Source organism: Bombus fervidus, chromosome 1, assembly GCF_041682495.2.
Source record: "Bombus fervidus isolate BK054 chromosome 1, iyBomFerv1, whole genome shotgun sequence".
Lineage (NCBI taxonomy): Eukaryota > Metazoa > Arthropoda > Insecta > Hymenoptera > Apidae > Bombus > Bombus fervidus.
In genome coordinates, this window is record NC_091517.1 from 11,888,973 (window position 1) to 11,913,326 (window position 24,354).

General features: G+C 33.5%; 1 protein-coding gene across 17 annotated transcripts in view; it reads left to right on the forward strand.

The window, feature by feature from the left end:
* The window catches only part of LOC139985753 (uncharacterized), a 138,437-nt gene that overhangs the window by 98,401 nt on the left and 15,682 nt on the right, over positions 1 to 24,354 (forward strand). For all 17 annotated transcript variants that reach the window (XM_072000549.1, XM_072000556.1, XM_072000566.1 and 14 more), the window contains 2 exons: positions 11,045 to 11,108; positions 21,052 to 21,308. In XM_072000549.1, the coding sequence (XP_071856650.1) occupies positions 11,045 to 11,108; positions 21,052 to 21,308 (321 nt within the window). The remainder of the gene's footprint in view (positions 1 to 11,044; positions 11,109 to 21,051; positions 21,309 to 24,354) is intronic.

A 24,354-nucleotide genomic window follows, 5' to 3' on the forward strand; every position in this document is an offset into this window, starting at 1 on the left:
TTAAAATCTATGACATTTAGCATACCGTCTCACCGATGAACAATGTGGCCAGTCAACGTGTCGAACATAACGTAAAGCCATTTCTATCAAGATTTCAGGTCGAAGAAAATCGAAGAAGCAGAAGGAAAGAGAAAAGAACAGAAAAAAGAAGAAAGAAAGATTTCACGCGATAGAAACTTGGTTTACATAATGACGTTGGCACGCGTGGTGCGTTCCATTAATTATGCGCGGCCACAGTCCTCCGGATTACAGAGACTCTTTCTTGGTTAAACTAACGCCTTGTTGTGCGACGATAGGCATTTTGTAATAGCTGGAACGATCCTTCGAGGGTTGGCCACGGACCAAATTCTCATGGACGGTCACGAACAGATATGACCGACCGCGAATTTATTATTCTATACGCGACAGTTTGATGTACGACATCGAGATCGAATTAAACCGATGCGATGTATCTCGATCTCGCAACCACTCTGTGAAGATATTCGTGCTGTAGATCGTATAGCTTAGAATTTAGAATGAAGAAACAAAAGGAGATCGTGTTGGGTTGTCGTGTTGCACGTACAAAATGTTCCACGCAACCAATAGTTGTAATAGTAAAGATGTAATAGTACTTATTATAGTAATTGTAAGTCTAGTTCTCTATAAATCAATCTCTTCTTTGCTCGTGAAAGAGAAAGTAGCATTCCTGATCTTTATAACAGTAATTATAGAGATTACAGTAATTATACATACGTAGTAATGAAATTAAATATTACAGTGCAATAAGTAGACTACGGATTTTTATGAGATGGTATGTTCTGAATAGAAGAAAGTTTAGAACATTTATTTTATTTGGCTATAGAAAGTACATAGCTTCAGTTTAAGTGTTAAAATTTCGGCTGCGTATAGGAGACAAGACAAACTAAGAAAAATAGTCCTTTAGATATTCGCTCGTTTTTGCTCCGTTTTGGAAAAAACACGTAGAAGGAAATAAAAATGTTCTCTTTTCTTTTTTTTTTTTATTTTTTAATTATTTAGTTACACTTATTTATTCCGAGAGACCGAATCGCAGTCATATTCAACCGACAGACCGAATCGTAGCTGCAGTGCAGCAAATATCACCAAGGCAATATCATCTAGCTGCGATTATAGCGGTCAATGTTAGACGTAACGCTTGTATTGCTGCAAGAGGCCAGCATTGTGGACAGTGTCTTCGTAAAATATATACAGATGATAACAACAATAAATGAATGTCAATAAAGAAGTGAAAAAACGGAAACTTTTGTGTTTCCTCCTTCGCGATTTTCTTCAATTTGGGGCAAAATTGAGCAAATCTCTAAAGAACTGTCTTTCTTAATTTATCGGTCCCATGCACGCTCCCGAAGTTTTGACATTAAATTGGGGGCACTGTGTATATATGTATACATATTTATCGTAATTCCAAACCCCGGAGGGCCGTGGAACGTACTTGATTTACAAAAAACCCTGCAATCACTCATCCCTCCCCACGTCACAATCTTACCTCGCTCCGTACGTCGGACTAACTTTAAAATTAAATTATCTGCAATGCGCACAGTTCTTTCTTTGATCATCTTTATTTCTCTCGAATTACTTTACATTTATTCTTGCCACCTAACGTCTGTACTACGTCCGTACTGCCTGTACTCTCATTATACTAATATTGACATCTAAATATAATTACAAAACGGACTACAAAAAATATTTGCACGCTATTGTATTTATTATAGCATTTAAATACCGATTACTTAGGTCCAAGTATATGAAACTTCGCGTCATTCGGTAACGCATTTACATGATCACGAAAATTTGATGCTACGAAAGTGAAATATAGAAGCTGATAAGAAAAAAACATTTTATTAAAAAATGAGACTATACGCCGATACTTATCGCAGCCATCGCAGATGGGACGAAAAAATGTAACTTCGCCAAGTGGAGAAATGCTAATAGTCAGGCTGGAATTTAATTTTCGATATTCTTCTGGTCTTTCGTCACCATTTTTATTTTTACTGACACAATTTCCGTTAGCAAGAGTACCAATGTTGAACAACAGTTATGAAGTCTCGTTTTATAATGCAATCTTCGTAATAACTACATCCGGCATTGCAACACAGAGCTTTCATGTAAGTATCTGCTTTAGAAGATAAAGTATCGCGTAGTTATGAATTTTAACGAGTAATATATATGCTATGATGAAAATTTCCATGATAATAAGAATTAATAGAATACCGTAATTAACGTTCTCCGAGTACTGATTTGATCAAGACGAATTACGTATTTAAAATCACTGGCTAATTACATTTTCTGTTTCCAACGATGAAGAATATATAAAGAATAAAGGGAACAGGGACGAGAAACACGCACTTGTGTGTGATTTTCCATTCTATAACACATTTTGTTAATGGGAACCGGGACTGCAAAACTATCAAAGCACAAGGATTGCAATGTCCAAAATGGTAGTCCGTAAGGTAGTAGTAAATGTTTGGTGTACTGGTTAAAAACAGGGAATGTTCACTTTGTACTGGAACAAAATACAGATAGAAATGATGAGTACTTTATTGATCATACACATGTCGTGAAAGTAGATGTCGACTTTAATTCAAGATACACAAATATGATAATTAGACAACAAATTAACATATGTGAATGATTCGTTTAAATTCCGAAAATCCCTTGCATCTTTTGTTTTAGTGCATCATTTTTCATTCTTATTACAAATAAATGAAATCACTTCCTCTTCCCACATTTACAAGGAATAAAATTAACTAGAACCTGGATCAAACTTCAGTCGTCTTTATTAATTTTTAATCTCATGCTTGCTGAGGTTTCTAGATAACTCAATTAACATTGAAATTACTAATTTGCGATATACCAAATATACTAAATATAAATGACTGCAGCTAGTGCGATGCGATGACAATTAATGGATATATTTAAAAGTAATAGATAATTATAATAATAAAAAATCTAAAACATATTGTATCGACACGATTTATAGTTTCGGTATTAACAATTCCTCGACCGTCCTTTCGACGTTTCGTATCGTTTGAAGGTTCATGGTTGCAAGCGTACGGCGCATTGCACAACTATGCGAATAAGCTGCTTTCCATTTATAAGTTTGCAACATTAGCAACATATTGCGATTATACCAGAGATTGCATAACATATACCAGCCAGCTAGGAAATTCTGTTTGTCGAATGCAGACGTGGGAACTTAAAGAATATGATATTCAGTAACCAGTGGATAGAATTAGGAATAAAGGAACGACCAGCTGCGTGAGCGTGACCTGTTTAAGTAATAACAATTTACTATATGAATTATTACTATTGATAAAATACCTATAGAGTATCTCATTTTCATTAACCCACGCAAACATCTTCTAAACGAATATTGGAAACAGTGTTTCAAAGAAAACTCACTTTGTTTCGAAAGGGACATGTCACGATGACCAGAAATCTTATCTGGATGAACGTGCCTTCGAGATTTCAACGTGGTCTTTGTTCTTTTTTCTATGGAACCATAGATTCTCCATGCACCACTCGATGCATATTTCAATTCTCTATAAAAAAAGTATTATGGTAGTTGGTTCAAGAAATAATTACTTTGAAATATATTTTAACTTTAATCTTGTGCAACTTATCGTATGAAAGATAACGTAGCGTCTTTACGTTTATGTTTCTCTTGTTTTTCATACACTCAATTTCACGAAATCAACATTGAAATATCTTTTAAACTAAGCATTTTCAGATACAAGTATCTTATCTACTTGTTTGTAGAGAATGAAAAAGTGCATCGAATGGTGTATAAAAAAATGTATGAGTCCATGTAAAAAAAATAAAGCTCGCATTGAGATCTCGAGAATTCGCCTTCACTTAAACGAATCTGGTGGTCGTCGTAAGACGTCCACCTTGAAATAGAACAAGTTTTGTATGAAATACTTTTTCGAACAACGTGTACTTTAGCAGATGTTTACGTGAATCGATGAAAATGAGACCCTCTGTATACAGTAAACTCGGATTGATGATCGTATGGAGAGATTTATAATCGTGTTGCTAAAAATGAATAGAAATTATCAGCACGAATTTACCACTTTTCTTCTGTTCCATTTTGCCATATCATATTATATACACGTACTTAATCGAGGAATTGAAACGATAAACGATGGTAAACGTCAGAAGCAAAGATTTCCAATAGAAACAAAGAATACATTTCTATTTGATTTATTAAGAGCGGCGAATGTTATTGTTTTTATTATTTTTACCAACTAGTTGTTTTGTTAATTATCTGCACGTTTTTCACTTTTGATATTTAAAAGATGCGTACATTTTACTTAAAATAATAGCACATCGTTTCTCAATAATTAGTTGTAAATTATAAGTGGACTATACTTGAGTTTATTTGATAGATGATAGACATATATAATAAGTGAAGAGTTAGACGATAGACAGTAGATATGGGTAGTAAAATAAGGTTAAGATAAGATTGTGTGTTCGAGTAGGTGGATATGTGTATAGATGATTAAGTGAGAGTACAAGGCAATGGGAGAAATGATTGTGAACCGAGTTCCTTTTATGACTGGCAGGCTGAAAATAAACTATACTACCACTTAAGATATTTGTAGGGTAGATTACTTCTTTTTACAATTTCTTTGAAATTTTGACGATACGTCATCTATACGTGATTTAATTGTTAGAGAGCCTAGTCTTATCGAAATGGAGATATTCACCTTCAGAGTAGGAAGATTTAACACGTAATCCTTATAATAAGCCTCTGCAAGCATAACTTTTTGATTAATTGCAAACAAAATACCGTTGTTACAAAGTTGTTAAAAAACTAATATACAGCGTAGAATGTTGGCCAGAAGAATCTTTTTTTAAAGAAAAATTTAGCTCTCGCCTCATCGTTTTCAAATAAATTTACTGTGAAGTACGTGTAATATCGGTAATTTCGGTGTCCAAAATGCTACATGTCCTAATGTGAAACTATCGTCGTATTCGTTTCTCAATTGTTTGTTGGTGTACGCGCGCAAAAAGTACAGACAATGAAAAAATTTCCTCCTAGAGGTAGAATCTCAGAAGCGCGTGAAGAATAGAGTGTTTCGAGTGTCAGCGTCTTCTACTTTTGCGGAATATTGTCGCGCTATAAATACCTTCAGTGAGATATCAAGAAACTCTGCAATTTCTAGTGTTAATCCTATCACTTTTATCATTTATCACTTGTTAGCTGTTCACTTTCACCATTTAATCCTTTTATGGATTTAGAAGAAGAATAAACGATGAAAAATTATTTTGAATTACTTGAATGTATACATTTATAACATATTTCATTTTCTCAAGCACAGCTAAAATAAATCACTGCAGCGCTTAGAATTTTGTTCACCGTAAGAGCAATTTTTAGTTACCCTACAGATTAGTAAAATTTTTCACTAAAAAGATTGCTTTTTATTTTTTGAATCACTCATATCGTTTATCGTTTCAACCTCTCAATTTTGGCGATTCATTCACTTGCTATACTTCATTTTTGAATTAAATTGATGTTTCTCCGATAACTCTGGCAGCATGGGTTTACTTCTACGGCAAAGTACAAGCGGAAGAATGTTGCGAGAGATTTCCTCCAAGTTTCCACGGCTTTCCATCCGATTGTTGTTGCATTCGACGAATGAATGGTTTCTTTTTCGTGTTCCCTAACAGCCTTCCCTTGAGAACCGGACCAGATCCTTGCAAAAGATTCTGCGGTTACTTTTAACCTTTACCTTCGATCAAAGGCAATGCAACGATCCTTTGATCATAAAGCAGAATTAGTTTTTCGTAATCAACGTCAAAGCCGAAGAATATTTCGAAACGGTGTCATTATACCGCGCGTATACCATTTATTGCTCTTATACCTTTGAGTACGAAAATCATTGCTCCGTATATTTAGTTGGTTAAATAGTTGTTTGAAAATAAATCTAATTTAATCTTATTTAACATCGAAATAATAGTTACTGAAGATGGTCTATGCAGGGAGTCTCGGATAAAGCGAAACATCTGGAGAAGGAAGGAAACGCAGACAACCAGAGGCTAATAGCAAGGGTAGGATGCGGAAATGTTGAGGAAATGGTTACTGGTTGAAAGAGGAAAAAAGAAAATGTGCTTTATGTAGTTTAGAGATACGCAGCTTAAAAGATTTATCAGAAAATTGCTGTGGATTAGAGGACTAAGAGAGAAAGATATAGTAGAAGATAAAATATGCGAAGCGATGATAAACTGGTTAAGAGTTTCGGGAAAAAAGCGTAAAGATATAGGTACCAAACTAATTGTGAGTCAAACGTAGCTATGTTATAGTATTAGGTTGTCCGGAAAGTTCCTTTCGTTTTACAAGCAAATAATAGATGCACAATGTTTTTTGTTTTATATTAGTTTATTGAATCATGCACAAACATAATAATAGAAATAGAACGAAATGGATGATACCTAATTCAATAAAATAATATAAAACAGAAATTATTGTTCGTCTATTATCACCTTATGAAACAAAAGAAACATTTCGGACAACCTAATACATAGATTAATTATTGGATAGTGTACATAGGTTGAGAGAAACAAAGATATATATGTTTTATTAATTTATTAATTTTTATTATAATTTTTAGATATAAGAAGGAATATGTGGATGTGGAATGAGTGGAAGTTAGAATGTATAAACCAAGTTCTTTTTCCGGACTATGAAGCCGAAAAATACACGAAAAATACACAGTATCTTGTCCATCTTGGGCATCTTAGATTCCTTCTTTGTTTTAATAATATGTAATTCTAATCCCTGGAGGTCACAGAATGCAACTTGGTTTGCATAATATACTAAATTACCCAACAGCCTTCCATCCCATATCATATCTCAGTGGCCTCACGCTTCTACTTCGTATGCTGCACATATCCCTGTTCTTTGGGCGTTGCTTTGGTTGTATTGTCTATTCTCATTGCTAACATCATTCTATTTATAAGTAAACTTATGTCCTGATAGTGCAAAATGCCCTAAACTAATCTGCTTCGATCTACAAACTATTTCCCTTCTTCCTCCATGAGCATTTTAAATATCGCATTTGTATTTTATAATAAAAAAGATCGTGGAAGGAAAATATTGCTTGTTTAAAGGAATAAATATTATAAATAGTCTGCAGATGTTTATGCGATGTTTTTAGTTTTACGAATATAAACCGCTACTCGCATTAGAAAAACTCTGATGAACTAAAAACTGAAGATTCGTTAAGCACGGAATACAAAAGTAGTTTTTTACTACGCAAAAAAGTAAAGACATTAAATTTATACATATATGGGTTCATTGTTCATGACGCTCATTAAATAGTTGAACGTTGACATATAAATAGGTCCATAATACACGGTGAATAACTCGTATAGGAGTTTATACCTCCGAAAAGGTTAACCTGCAAATTTTTTCCAATTACCCTCTTATTATATCGTAAGATTGAATTAACATACCAGGAAGTATGTCAACTTGGTATTACGACTTTAAAAACCGTGGAGAATCTCAACTAATTTCAACGAGTCCTTGTTTGTCTGATTAGAATTCTAAAAATTCGATGTCGTTCATTACGACGATTCAAAAGATCAGAAGTCGTTGTCCGAATAGCTTTGCTTAAATTTTAACTCATTCCTGTGGACAATCACGAATTAATGAGGCCAATAAAAGGTTACGTGTCTAGAATCACTCATGTCGAACATCTCGTTCAGTTCACAACGTATTTCAATTAAGTTTCATAGTTCCATGTGTCGTGCTAATAATTCGAATAATTAGAGTATTCCCAATTTTATAACTAACAACATCAAAACTAAACTAATCTTCAACGCTTTACACTTTTTTTTATTTAACACTTTCACAAGCCTCTAATAAATCTCATCGGGTTTTACAATCTTTAGAGGAAATCTTTAATGCATATCGGTACTTGCCATTAATACGACTCAACTCGAAAAATGTAGATTTCAAAGGATATGCTTTTTAAAATTTGCAAAGAAATCTTGTTGCGTCACTTCAAACACATTCTAAGGCTGACTTAATACAAGATAATACAAGGTAACCTTATTCTCGAAAGCGGTAGAACCTTCCATTCGTAAGGTCAAAGAGCAACAGCATTGTTGAAAAACCAAAGCCAGATTGATAACGACGTAAGTAATGATTTTGCCCTCTGACGCAAAACTGATTATATTTAACTAGGAATTATAAATATAGCGTTTTACACGATGAAAATAGAAATATAACGTAGACCATTGTAATTGGATAAAAGGAAAATTTAAATTCTTTCAGTCGTGTTACTTTAGTCTATGCCAAGCGGCGATATGCATTAAAGATTTCTGCTCGCAATTTTCGCTGGCTAAGTTCGAGAATGGAAAAATATAAAAATCATAATATTTCCATAGTGTTCGGGGATTCGAAGGATTCTGTCCGTAACACTGGATATTTCAAGCATTCCATTAACCTTTTTCTCCTCCGATTCTAAAGATTCGGATTTTCTTTTCGTTCCGATTACGAAGTCCTCTATCATAAGCGTATAAATAAGAAAGTAACGATCTTAACCACGTTTCCAATTTTTCCAAGAGTTTTCCATGTTTCCCTTCTGAAAACGTATTCAACGTGTGTCGACTACGTAACGAGTGTTTCATCGAGCGTGCGCGAAAGATTTCGAGATCCGACTATGTAGTCCACAGGTCCACAGAATTCACGAATTCTGCCAAGTTCTTCTACGTGGCCGGCGTAATGAGCACTTCCTGTCGTTCCTTCGAGGATTCTTCTGTTTCGCAGGCCTATCACGGAGTTGGTAATCGTCCCTGCATCAAAACGGTAGTCTAGGTGCCTCGAAATCCAGGTCGCCCCATTTTGCAATTGGCAATCGGCCTGATCCGCTAGCGAGAAGACTGCCAGCAAGTTCCAGTCGTCGAGTACTGCCAGGTCGCTGTATCTATCGGTCGCCGGGTTACATCTTCTATCATTCTTTTTTTTTTTTTTTTAACAAATTACGAACTTATCGTATTCTCATTTTCGTGCCACTTTTATATCGCTCTTCGATAAATTTTCTATCATTTCTGGAAGCTTACGATGACTTTCGTCGGATGTATGCGTTCTTTAGTTATCCGTGTATTTTACGTTTCTGTTTAGATTTGTTATTGAAGCTTAGGCGTTGAGAGGATATAAGTCGTAAAAGCATAAAGAATAAGGAACACAAGAAGCACCATATAAGGTCAAGTTGAAGTTGTTGGTTTTAAATCAGGATGTTAAGTACAGGAGATGTTTGATGGTTGGAAACGAAGACAATAAGTGTAAACCAAAGAATAAAATGTAGTTGCAAATCCGTTTCAAACCAGAAAAGGGACTGTGAAAAATAAATAGCGAATGAAAGATAAGTGTCAATAAATTGCGGACATTTATGCAAACTATTATTTGCACAAACACTGTTAGAGGAATGGAACTTGGACGGAAATTTATTCTATTTATTAAATATTGTAATAATCCCTGTTTCAGATATTTTAGATATTTCTGCATTTTATGTGCACTCTGTGGCGTATCTGCACCTTTAAATTTTCCATAAATACATAAAAATTCGCAGTCTAGTTACCATGATTCGTTTCGCGTATTATTTTTAAATCAGTAGAATAAATCAAAGCGTGTTTTTTTTTTGTGTGTGTGCTTCCAATTTAATTTTAATTTGTGTAATTGAACTTTAATAAAGAATGTATATCGAAACATTTTTTCTCTATATTAAATTTTTTTCAAAACGTTTTCATAATTCGCGATAGATAAGCTTCAACGTTCTGAAGCTCTTATCGGACTCGTTCGTCTTCTTTTCTCGTTCCTTGTCGACATTCGCGTCGTATCTTCTCTTCCTGTTTTCGTTCGTTATTATTCTCCTGCAGCCGAACCCACCTCGTATTTTCGACATCCAGGACAGTCTTCAATTCTTCTGTTTTCCAAAGAAAATTCATCGAAGTCTATTTTTCACGAGAACGGAAGGAAGTCGGGCGAGGAAAGAAGAGAGAATTGATTCAAACGCGCGGGAAGTTCGCGGAGTTCAGTTTCGGGGATGGGGTTGCAGGTTGTCGAAGTAACGGAAGTCCACGGCGTAGGAACACTGTCCGAAGGTGTTCGCGTTAAAAGTTCTTTTTGTTCTTTTCGAATGAGATAGATGGAACACTAGCAACTGAACTTGAATTTATTGGTTTCTGTGAAATTGAAATTGCAATAAAGAAAAAGATTCTTAGTTTTGCGACATACAAAAAATATAAAATTTGTAGTTCTCATTGATTTTGAAATTGAGTTGAAAAACTATTGTACTGTATTTCTTCAAGTATAATATTTTATCCTTTCAAGAAAACGAATGTTCATTTAGCAAAGAAAAATTCGATAGTTCTACGAATTTTATTAGAATCGCCACGGTACAGATGCTAGGTGAGGCAAATCTCTATTTAGATTCCATTTCCTTAATTGTACTCATAAAAGCGCAAATTTGTATAAATGGTACACGTTCTACGTGTAAAAGAAAAAGAACATGTTTTTAATTATCCTGATCTGATCGCTAAGTATTCTACTATGGCGAAATGGAATTAACTCCCTGGTGAGGTTCTCAACTAACTCCACGAAAGATTTAAATCTAGACTTGTAATCTTAAGACTCGACCTAATTCGAAATTATTGATGTAAGACGGATTAGTGTCATGCGTTACTTGAACGAAATTGTAACAGTGTCTATATCGCGCGAGATATTTCAGGATTTCGTAGTAACAGTATTAAATAATCGAACACGTTACGAATATAATTTCTAATTTCTGTTACGTTGAAATTAATTTCAAAGTGCATTTTACGTATTTAATCTACGTGAGAAATGCTTTTTATTATTCTCGTGTTTACAAATGCAAAAAGTAAACACTCCACCCTTTTTTACCTCGGATATAATAAAAATTATTTTTAATCTCGTATTAATGTCGCCACTTAATTTATTCACTTTCCACACTTATATCTGTCAGAAGAATAAAACGTTACGTAAATTCTTTTATCGTTACAGAGGAGAAGTGCGGAGATAACGGTGGACAGTGGGGAGCAGAATGCCGTGTTCATCCGCATTTCCGGTGAGTGTAACTCGTGCTGCATTAAAAATTTAAATGAGCGTTGACTTATTTATCTTTTTTAAACCGTTGTCTTTTCATTTACATAATGAATTTGGAAATGATGTTATACAAATGCAACATCCAGTCGAGTCGCAGTATTTTAAATATTCTTTCCCTTACTCATAAATATATATACGATGTTTAAAAATACCATTGCTACAAATAGAAGTAATACAAATGTTATAAATATTGCAAGTGTCGCGTGTATATTTTTCTTTCCTCGGTTTTAAAATTACGAATATTTGTACGAAAATAATATCGAGAAGTTTCTTCTCAATTATGTACAACGAACGTAAATACTTTGTCCGATTAAAGCGCTTATCTCGTTTACCTTATCATCGCTTTTTTCCTCTTACTCCTACGTCCCTGTACATAGAATCGAATATCAATTTATTATCACATTACGCAAAAAGTACGCCGATTATCGAAATCTTGGATGCATATTACAATATCATAATTCATCGCGGAATACATAATTATAAGAGCATATTCAGAAATTGATTTTATAACTTTCGATTAATTCAGATAATTAAGGAGCTATTCGTATTACGATCGCTTCTCGAGATGTTCTCTCTTTCCGATTATCGCATCCTTATAATCTATAGACTTTACACAAAACGGCTATTACACTTAGACACAAAAAAATTATTTCACAAAAAAAGCCTTTACCGATTTAATATTTTCCGATCTACAAAAAGGACATTTCCACAAAAATCTCTAAAGAAATTTTAACTTTCACGAAATGTCAACAGGGAATTTTTATCGACCTTCATATTGATGCTTTCGAACAAACATATATTTTTTTAAATCTATCTTTTGTAGTACATAATATAATACATTATATATATATATATATATTCGCGTTCAAAATTAATAACGCGTTAGTTTTGTACTAATTTATAAGTATTTCTTCCATTATCGGTACAATCTGGTATTAAATTAAGTTACTAACGTAATCTTTTTCTCATATTTGTTTTCTATCCGATAAATATTTGTAAAGACTCCTATATCTGTTTTTATTGCTTTGTATTTACATACGTGTACGTCCAATCGCGTTTAACGGAGTATTGCACATGTGTAATTACTTTTAACGTTGTGATCCATCATAATGAAACGTGAAGAAACCCGATATTCGAAAAAAAAGGCATCCAGAGTCATCTTTTTACAGCTTTGTCATTTTTTACTGGAAGTAAAGTAATCATATTTCTCGACATAATTTTATTATACGTTAAAGGGTGAAATCTGTACAGTGCCGATTTTACAGGCTTTTCATAAATACCGTAATTCTATAAACGAGAGAAAGCTTTAACTTTGAATATCTCGAAATATAATTTTGTCAGATACGTGAATAGTATTCCAAATAACTTTTCGTTTGCTTGTGTTAAACGATCGCAAAATTTAATATTTCTTTGTTTCCGAAAAAACATCATACTATCAGAATCTTTCTAATCAAATGCCAATGTTTCTTTTAACGCTTTGCTTCCAAATTGTTCTCATGAATGTTGGAAAAACGTTCGCGCCTTAATTTGCGTACGAGTCAAATTACTATGTAACAAAAAGAAAGAGAAAAGGAATTTAACACAATTGCAATTCATTGTTCCGCTAGACAATACCAGCGTACTCTCTTGAAATAAATGAGAAACCAGCGTTTTACGAAGAATAAATTCAAATGGTTTACGTGGAAATAGCAAGCATTGCGCTACTGAAGCATCGCGAAACAACAACAAAAATAAATCAAGTCCTTTGCCGCAGTGGGATTTGGTCGAACCATTGCCCATTGTCCACTTTTTTCCCGTCCCTATGGTAGTGAATCTGTTTGCAGCCATAAATTCAATTCGAATTGTTCGCAAGAACGCTGAAACAGAATCGCCTTGTGTAAATGAAGCTGGAAACAAACTATTGAAACGCGAAATTATTATCATACTAAGAAACCACGCAACGTAATAAATCATTGTCGCTATATAAGTGCTAGCTTTTCGTATAACTTACTCGGACGATTTAGCTTATTCGAAGGAAATTTAGTATTTTAGTTTTCCAACACCGTAGAAATCCTTTTATCTGAACTACGTCTATCGAAACGAAATTTTGGTTATCATCGCCTGATTAATTGAACTTCTGCCGATTAAATTCGCTTTTCCATGAGTTCCTATCGAGTGAACGGAAAATAACAGATAGTCAGAGATATCGACGAGTTCCTATTATATGAACTTCAATTATATAAACTATCTGTTCGTCGATATCTGTTCGGATAAATGTAGTTCTACTGTAATTACAATAGTAAATACGTACGGATTATTCTACGATTACGCTTCATAGCTATCTCCTACTTCGAGTAGATAGCGAGTTTCGTTGAAATTTTTATCGATTCATATATTTTACAAAAAGGAGTCACAGAGAATCTCCTAAAATTATGAATCTGTAAAATTCCTATGAAAAATTACGAATCGACCATTTCGACAATTCTATAGATCTTTGCCGATAATTAAAGAAACCTGCACTAAACAAGAATACGAAAGGATAAGAAAAAGTATAAGGAGTAATCAACGCTAGTTAAAATTTGTGCCGAAGTACCATTCGATCGATTTGCTCGGTAATAAACCGGTTGATCGATAAAGAAAACATCGATCGAAATAGACAAACGTGCGGAGAACGCTGGTTAATGAACGATACAAGAAATCATGGCACTACACTATTAATCTTTGGTCGTTAGAACCGAACGGAATAATTGAAACAGTTAAACGGGGAATTCTAACTTACGATTGAGTTTTCTCAAGACGTCCGATTCGATTAGAAAAAGGTTTACGAGATAGAAAACGGGAATGGCGATCGGGAAGTATTGTGTGTTTCCCACGACAGTGTCGATAAACGATAATGGACCCTTGTGTTTGCCATATTTGTCTTGTCTAACGAAACGTTCCTGTCCGATTGACTGTGTGTTTACCGATCCTGGACTTAACAGATAGCCGCTCATTGAATGCGTCAGTAAATCGTTAACCTTCGATTTCACGATGGGACTTCTCTGTCCGCACCTTTCTTTATTCCTTGTCTCCTTTGTTTTCTCTCTTTTTCTACCTTTTCGATTTGGACGCATTTTACGCCAATAAAATTGCGTATACTGGCTACAAAAATCATCGTACGAGGGTCGTCCAGATATTAATAGTCGTCGGTTTTGAAATAACAACAATACAAATGCATTTTAAAAACTTCTTTTTATTTGTAACTTTAGTATATGTACTAAGTTAGTTTTTAATATAATCAGCAGCCCTATTTCAATGCTTATCGTAACGATAAATACGAGTTTTTGTATAAGTCATACACTTTTTTATCGTTGATTCCATAAGTACATTCAATCTCGGTCTAGTCTACATTGTAGAAAGTCTACTTTCTGGACGACCGTTTATTATATTAACTACATGCATATCAGTTATTACAATATTATAATTACCATTAGATTTATATCAATTAGGCTCAAGTATTCGTACATTAAATTTTGTATTATTTGCAAGTATTTTCATATGGTAACTAAAATTTCGTATTAAAGTTCATAAATAATTATCAAATAAAATTTCATATTATAAAAGTGGAAATGAGACGATGTCCTCGTTGCGAAACTACTTAGAAATACTTCTTGCGGTCACTGTACTTGCATGAAGGAATGGAAATTTAGTGCGAATGTTTCTATTAGTAAGTAATTGAATTTCGAATATCGATTTAGATATACGTATTTATCATCGACGCAGATGGTTGTAAAAATCACGTCCTACCATTAGTGAGTTTTGCGTGGTAATAGTATGTCGATTATAGGAAATCTTTCTGGAAGAAGCAATCTCAGTGAGGTATTACGAAAAAGGATTTTATTCTAGCGCACGTAGTGCTTGCAAACTATGAAAATCCTGTATGAAAAAATTGTGCAAACTGTCATTAAAAAAGATCTTGTGAAACTTCTATTTGAGAAACCTGAATGTTTGAAAGTTTGAACGTGCTCGTCCTTTTGTACAAAGCAACCGAATTAACGAGCGAATCAGTGAGAGTCTTGCTCATTGATCGCATCTAATACTATGTCTGGTTTGGTCGAAGTAAACGGCTAAAAGTAAAATTATGTGATCTTTAGGACGATACTATACGTACACAGGTCTAAGATAATATAATATAAAAATGATAAATTCGCGATTGAACGAAGATCAGACGAAAATTAGACGTAAAAGCGAGAAGTCATGTCGATGATTAATCGCTATACGTTTATACGAACGCGTTAATGCTCGCGCTGAGAAGCGAAACTGATGGATCTTCCGCCTCGACCCGATAATATTTCAGGAAGTAGCCGAGCTACGAAAGAAAACGCGATGACTGACGCACAGTGCGCTTCCTGAATGCTGCTGAACACCCGAAGCTTCACTATGTATGGAGATGTTTCTTACCTCTGAATGAATGTCTACTATACCAATGAACTTTCAGAACGAATAATATATCGTTTTCTCTAGGTTCAATAAGAAAATTTTGTTTTCAAACGTTGATAGTTGCATGAACGTGTAATAAAAAGTCGCAAGGAATTGCGAGCTCGAATTCTAAATAGCGTTTCGAAGCTTTTTGGTCGACACTCGTCGTCATGCTTCATGATTCAAAATAAGAGAAAAACGTTGCACGATCGTCTATCTAAATTATTAATAAAAGCCTGTAAAAGCCATAATTTATATCGACATTTTCGATCGAAATGAAATTCTTTCCAATCTTCTTCAATAAGTATGCTATAATGTATATAATAATAGTAATAATATAATGTATGATATATAACTTATAGTATAATATATCGCACATATGATTGATATAGAATATTTTTCAAACTATCGCGAGTATCACCGTGCGAAAAAGGAGAATGGTGAAAATATACTTTTAAACCGACTGATATACTTGGCAAAGAACAAACGGGGAAAAGTAACGAAGCGATAACCTCGATGAAATTTACGCGTTATAAGGTCTGTCGGTTTCTTTGACTGATAACACGTATAGCTGCAATTAGGTTAATTAGACAGCGACAGTGCGTGAGCACGCCATAGGCAGTGGCGGATCCAGAAAGGGGCGATTCAAGAGTAATAAAATATAAAAATACTATGGCAGATTTTAAAAAACTTATTAGGTATATAATTAATGTGTTTAATTGTTTGCGTTATAGTATCGGACAGAGGTATTAAAATATAAATTACAAGCAAATTTTAAATCTCATTAAAGAAGGTTCATAAATGTACCTGGTCGTGTACTTTTACACGTTTTGCCCCACCCAAGAAACTCACCCTGGATCATCTACTTTTACTGGTCACGAGAGCCATAGGACGTTTACGTTCTCTTTCTACTCGCACTATGATTTAAACTTACCTTTTATATCATTTACTATTATTTATTTGTTATAAAACTTCCGGGTTAAAACTGACTCGCAGTTATATTCCTCTTTGGTTTACACTTATGGTCTACTTTTCCAAGCTTAACATCTTTCATTAAACAATTAGTTCTGAAATTTATAACTTAAACTTGGGCTTAGAATTATGTCTATAATGTAATAGTCAAGTTATGTCTATTGCCTCTTATGTACCTTATTCTCTATACGTTTACTATTTATATTCTGTCAGTGTCTAATCTTCAGCAAGATACAGATCCAAATAGGAACGTAAAATATAAACTAAGAACTAAGAAACTCTAACAATATAAAATTAAAAAATACAAAAATATAATACAAAACTATAAGTTATGAAATTATTCCCTGTTCCTTTTAGTCCTCCTTTTACTTTCTCTCTCCTGTTCTCCTCTCTTCCTACTAACGACTTACATTTTATATAAATTATTAAAAAATTCAATAAATAGATACAAAAATTCGTAAATTCTAGGAACAGGTGACATCGAGCTGGATAAATTTAATTGTCTAATTTTACGAATTCATTCTTCCAGAGTAGACAACATTTTATTTTAGTAAAGTATATGGTATTTCGTTATATACTTTATAATATTTCGTTATAATATTTCATGTCGATACTTGGAAATATTAGCAGCTTTTGAATTATACTAACGCATGTTATGAAATGTAATGTTTTATCGAATGAAACATTAAACGCACATAATCCTATCAAAATATATATTCAATCAATGTAATTTAATATTACCGTGACGATGCATCCAATGTAGATTATGGTAAAGAGTGGTGCAAAAAATAGCTCTGTACTACATGTGGAATTTTATATTTGCTATCTTTTATTATCGAATATCCATTTTATTTTACACGTATCATAAAATACCCATTCTATTTTATCACTTCCAATAATAAAAATCGGCATGCTATATAACAAAATATTTTTTCGCTCAATTTCTAATAATCCTTGGATCAGTGTTTTCTTACACGAATAATAAATATAACGACGAATAACAACAAACAAGAAGATTTACGTTATCGAAATAAAAAAGTATAAATCAACATGAAGAGATAGGTCCCCTAATCTTTGTTGACCAACCATTTTTACTTGACTCAAGGATTTCCAATAATAGTATCAATAATACAACGTACAAAATCAAATGACTTGCATTATCATCGCAGGGAAATACAGCAATTTTCGTGTTTATATTGATCAAGCTTTCTCCGCGTACATCAATTTCCAATGACAATTCGTTCTCATAATAACATTACATATAAGACACAAAATAACACTGTAATAACACTAGTGCGTACTAACATAACACGTTCCTTCTTCGTTTTCTCGCTCAATAAATACAGGGCGTTTACGCTATTAGTTCCCAACGTTTTTCTCGTAAACGATAAGTATGAGGAAAGAATGAAAGAGGGAGAAGACGAATGATTCAAAGTGATCTACATATTTACGATAATATTTTCCTCGCAAGTGCGTAAATGCACGTGCGTTTTGCAGCTGCGTTATTCTTTTAAACGGAAACCTTCCGTCTCGTTTTGCGTACATCGAACCCTCTCATCTTTCTATCAAAAAATGTATTAGGATAACACAATCGAAAACTGATTACTAATTTAAAACTAAATATTTTAACTTCAATTTTATAGAATTTATCACATAAAAGACAAAGAAAACATAAATACAATAATACTGCGTTACGTCTTTTCTCATTTTTCGCGTGACATTCTACAAAATTAAAGTTAAAATATCTTTTAAACTGGAAAATGCACGTGCATTTTCGCACTTGCGCGAAGAATATTATCCCGAATATATAGATCACATTGGACCATTCGTCTTTCTCCTCTTTCCTTTTTTCTCTCATGCTTGTCGTTTATGAGAAAATCGCAGAAAACTAATAGCGTGAACACCTTATATATCCAAAGGACATGAAGTTGTTGTTTCGGTATTCCTTAAAATAAAATTGCAATAAAAAATGTTAACTTCTGCGAAGGACCATGAATAGATTGAACCTAACGAACTGGGATTGTATAGGCAGTTGAGAAATTGGAAATTTGTTAATTAAGGTCAACTCTCGTGCACATGGAAGCTAGGTGTCAATGTAGGTTCTAAGATAGCATCGATTAATTGGTTTAAAATTAAATTTTTTTATCTTACATAAGCACGGAGTTCATTTATTCTATTTACTTGGACGCGTTTCAACCGAATCGCTCTCTAGATGAGGCATCGTTACGTAAACGTGTAATTTCTAAGGAAAATTCTTTTTCTCCTTTTTCCAATGAAGGACAAGTTTCGTTATCGAGTGGGTGTATTCCAGGAAAACGCATGCAAAAGGTTGGGAATAGGTGAAAAGTGGATGAATCGATTTTGAAAACTGTAGTTGTGTAAGTAAGCGAAAAGTTGGGAATTTGTTAATTAAGGTCAAGTCCCGTATTCTGCGCGCACGTGAAAGTTCCCATTACGTTTCTATCTTTCCATTGTAAACTCTACAATGCAACAGACTGAGAAATTGAGTAAAATTAAGTCTAGTAATTTTGTGTAGCCACTAATTTTATTCAAGTAAAGCGTGGTAAGGTCCGTTTAAAGGAAGAGTAATTAACCAAAATTATAGCATATTTTCTACAATATAATATTTCCTAAAATTATAATAAAAAATAAATTAATATATTTTAATAGTATTGGAAACACATGCAGAGTTTCATAAATATGAAATATAAATTATATATAATACAAAAGAAAAAGTAACAATTTTTTAGTTACGCTTTGATTATAATAATTATGGACAAATGTGTGACAAATTATAGACAATTAATGACAGTAATCTGTAGAAAAATATCACTAACGATGGAATTTTCTTCTAAAAGTTAATATTCAGTAACAAAGGTAACGTCTTCTATCGTCTTGTCATCTGGAAAGCTCTTTATCCTCGACTTCTTCGAACCTTTCAAGACAATTTTTTTAGTCTTAGAGAAATTATTTTGTATAATTTATTAACAATAGAAGCATGATATTATCGAATCATCCAGGCACGTGACCGTCTACTTATTGTTTCCAGCAGAATATTTACACGAGCAACGAACGTCATACTCTCGCAACAATACTCTTAATAATTCCGAACACGAGCCCCGATATAAATTATTATATTTCTGCGTATTCATCGTCATTGACCAATTTTGTTTGCGTTCAATCTCGACAAACGGAGAATCGCAGTATCGCACTGACGTAGAATTAATCTCCCAGCGATCATCAGTTTACTTATTTATAATTTATCAAAGATTCATTTCGTGACTGCAACTATAGAAAAAGATTGCCAGAGCGACTTGATTTCAAAAATAGCTCTACTTTAATGCTACTATTAACATCGAATGGTAATATTTCTCGAGATAAATGTGCAACGATGTACAACGTGATGTACAAATTGTGACAAAAACAAATTCGATGCTCACAATGTAGAACATCTCAAAAACATAAATCCTACAATTCCATAAGACCATTGTTTGTCTTTATTTCAACCATTGACCTTCTAGTACAAAGATAAATTGCGGGTAACATCGAAAACTAAATGTCATCCAGCATTGATGACACGTGAACTTTCTTTGTTATCTCGATATTTACGTAGAATCAATTATTCGAGAAACGCCCACATATTTATAAAGAAGAAAGCCTGTATTTTATATCATATTCCTCTTCGTACTTAATTGTATTATATTGCTAAAAAAATTCCATGTTTTCATTGATAAACATCATCGTGCTATTTAGCGTTATTTTTAATGTAAAGATAAAAGTCCACTTGGGAGTAAAACTATCGCGAATTGCTCTCGAGAGTATCTTGACGTAGTGTCCACTTGTGAGAAATACTCTCGAGAGCAACTAGCGATAGCTTTACGTTCAAATAGAAATCTACCTTAATGTCAAATCTCTGATAACACGGACAACAGAGTATAAATGAAAATTATTAGTTTTCCAGAGAAAAATTTACTCGCAACCTTCTTGAATATAAGATTTTGAATATACTATTAGAACCTAAAATAAAATAAAATAGCGACAAAAGAATTTACCTGTTAGAATTGTAAGCAAAGGACACGGACACCTGTCTTTAATCTGCACTACCTTTAAAGTGTTGAGAGCGACTATTTCATCTCATAGCGACTCGTGCGGTCTCTCTCAACGCATTGTCCACTCTTACGAGAAATACTCGCGAGAACAACTGACAAACGAATACACAGTGAAACTGTTATTGCTTTAGAGCTGCTCTCGTGAATATTTCTCGCAAGCTGACAGGACACTGCGTTGAGAGTGACTATCCGATCTGGCAGTGACTTGGATAGTCGCTGTCGGCAGTTTCGACGCAACTGTCCATTTGCGTACACTTTCAAAAGCAACTGGCGATAATTTTACTCTCGAAGGAACATACGCACCTATGTACCTTTAACGCGTTAAAATCGCGTGACATATTTCATCTCACGATTCACGCCTAACGATTTCTTCGAATTGCTTCGCAGAAAACGCCGCATTGCCTACATCCGGCGTATCGGTGACTTTGACGGAAGTGCGCAATGAAGCCAGGACAGATACGACGTTTAGACGCTTGTCAGAGGTAGACCGCAGCCTGCTAGAGAGTTTGGATATCGGTCGTTCCAGGCCCAGACCCACCGGTCGATTCCTGACGATGCACAAGAGACGCCGTAAGAGGCTTACCACTAGATCCTTAACCGAAGAGCCTGGTATCCTGGACGATATCTTCCACGGCCTGGTTCAGGTAAGCCATTAATCGACGAGGATTTAAACCTTATATGTATATACGTAAAAAGATGCCGTTTTCTCGGAATTGTATCCACTGTTATCTTTAAGATTCGGCGTATCTTACGATATGTATCGTTTCGATATTTCATTCGTGTTATTAAGGGAAGTTGGTTAAAGGGATAGAACGTATACAGATTTTATAGGATATTAAATTTTATATTTGAATAAAGTGGAAAGCTTGTAAGAAAGGAATATATAAGGAAAAGATATCATTGAATGTTTTATAAACCATACTTCTTAATATTGGATTAAAAACTTGGAAATCTTGAAGGTAAACTATACAAGGTTTTTCGTTTCTTCTTCTTCTTCTCTTTTTTTTTTTTTTTTTTTTTTTATATCAGATTAAAAAGTTGGAAATGTCGAAGGTGAAACGTAACGAATGGGAGGAAAGCTCGTAGATTATTTTTGTTTAAATTGTTCTTCGAGTTTAGATCGTGACATAGTGAATTGCAGTTTAAGACAAACTAGACTACGCTATCTCGTGTTATAGAACGCCGGGAGACTTTTGAGCTAATATTTTGAAGTTAAGTTTAGTTGTTTATATTAGTATCTTTGATCAAAGTTGTTGAAAGCTGAATCATAAATTACAGAATAATCGTATCGCGTTATATCTGTGTCAAAGCTGTGTTCATTACCTTGGCAATAAAATATATGTGACGTGTATGAAATCGAAAACTAGATGGAATAACGTTCATATATTCCTTTCGAAGACAAATGCCAAGTTTGTTAATTTTTTTATTTTTTAATATCGAAACTTTCGTATCTTCGTGTTTCCAAATCTTCAAGTTTGCCAATCGTCTAGAAGAACGTTCCAATCTTTCAAGTTCCGAAACTTGAAGACCCCGAAACTTCCCGAAAATTGATATCGATACAAGCAACGCGAAGAAGAAACTTCGAGAAACTTCAAATAGTCTCCCAACCGAAAGGTAGTCGTTTCCTCTTGAGATACTGTTTTAAACTTTCCAACAGACAGGATACATTGTTTACGGCATCGATATAAGTACCGAGGATTTGGAGATTCGTGCAACTTTTTGTCTTACGTACATATACTTCGAAAAATCTCGATACGAATTCGAAAATTTTCGATTTACGTGTTAATTTTCTTCCTGTTCTTCGCTTCAAACCCTCGAAACAATGTAAAAAAATATGACATACTAAATGGAAACTATAACTCTCCTATTTTTATTTTATTTTATATTATTTTATTGACCGATTGGAAAAATAACAGCAGGAAAGTTACGCAAGTGTGTGAATAATTAAACTAAAATTGAAACAAAACACTGTAAGTGCCAAAATTAAAAATTTTGATTTTTTATTGGAAACTATTCTACGTACCAATGAGAATACTGTAGTATAGAATTTATGTGCAATTTCCATTTCTAAATATTTATTAATAATGCTAGAGGATGGTTTCACGATATCGTTTCTATAGAAAAAGATATAAATCCCAATAAACATTGGTTAACTGATTTTTGGCTTTTGTTTATACCATCTATCTAAATGATTGAAACATTGAGTCGTTTTTACAACTAACAATTTTCTTCTACACATACACTTTCCTTTTTCATGAATTTGGGTTAATCATGTATTATCATGCATAAGTTTTCTTTTCCTCCTGAAAAACTCGTTTCTTAGCACTTACAGTGTTTTTTTACAAGCACTCTTCAATTAGTAATTGTAATTACTGAAATTAGTTATGGTTAATACTTAATTACTAAATAATACCTAAGTACTTAAATAGAATTTAATTAGCGAATATGAATTAAAAACTAATGAAATAAAAACAAATCCAATGGGACAAACAAGATCTAAAGCGACATAGAAGGTCGTTGATATTAAAGTAGATAAGCGAGATAATTGCAGAAAAAGATCAGCAGATGCATGTAATTTGCTATTATATCCACAACGCTTCATTTTTTCAGACTGATTTTGTACAACTTATTAGATCGAAATAAAAAAACTGATCAATTAACGAAACCGGTCCAGGTAATCGGATCGATAAAATCTGAAGTAGTTAAGACACTTAAACTGTTATGTAATTGAAGCGGAAAACCGATGACACCGGTCGAACGATCAGAACCTTTGTGCAATTTAACCGGTTAAATGCTAATACATTGCTGGTCAGTAATGATCGTGATGCTGGGTGAAAGTCATTGATTCTGCTTAGAATTTACGCGTTCGTTGATTCTCATGTTCCATAGAAAAAGGGAAATATCGCTGTATTTCAAGAACAATAACACCGATGGGAAAAACGTAATTTTTTAAAAAATAAAAGAGGATCGACTTTACTTAATCATGCTTGTAACTAAATAAAGAAAGAAGTTGATTGATTGCAAGATAATAATAGTTCACAGAAAAGAAATAGTAATGTCAACTTTTTTCTTTTTTTTTAGAAATGCTGGAAATATGTTTTTTAATGAAAGGAAATATGAATTTTTCATTGTACTGAATGAAGGGATTACATTTTAATAGGAATTATTCCTGTACAGTTGTTAAAAAAATTTACAAAACACATACATAATTTCTTAACGTTCAACATGCTGAAATTCCAAGCGTGATTTCCTTCATTTTAATTTTATCTGTTAATTAGGATAGTTGTAAAAACGGAGAATAATAAGCTACGTGTAGCTAAATTTGAACGAATTTTTTGTTATACTTATAAATTTAATAAATGCATGACCCTTTCTATATATATTATATATATATAGAATATATATATATATATATATATATATATACACTCACACTCGGAGGATCAATATTTCATCTTGTGCTTAATGGCATAAGGGTACATTTAGCAGCATATCCATCCAAGTTTCAATTTGTTCCACCCTTTTAAAGTGAAAGAAGATGAAGACCTTCTATCTAAAATCCATTTGAACCTCCTTACACTTTCGTTATTAATTTAAATTCACGTCGATTTTAAAAAGTTGAACGTCAATATCATTATAGGAAGTGTGTACAAAATATTCACGCGTATTCACTTTAAGGTAATATATTTT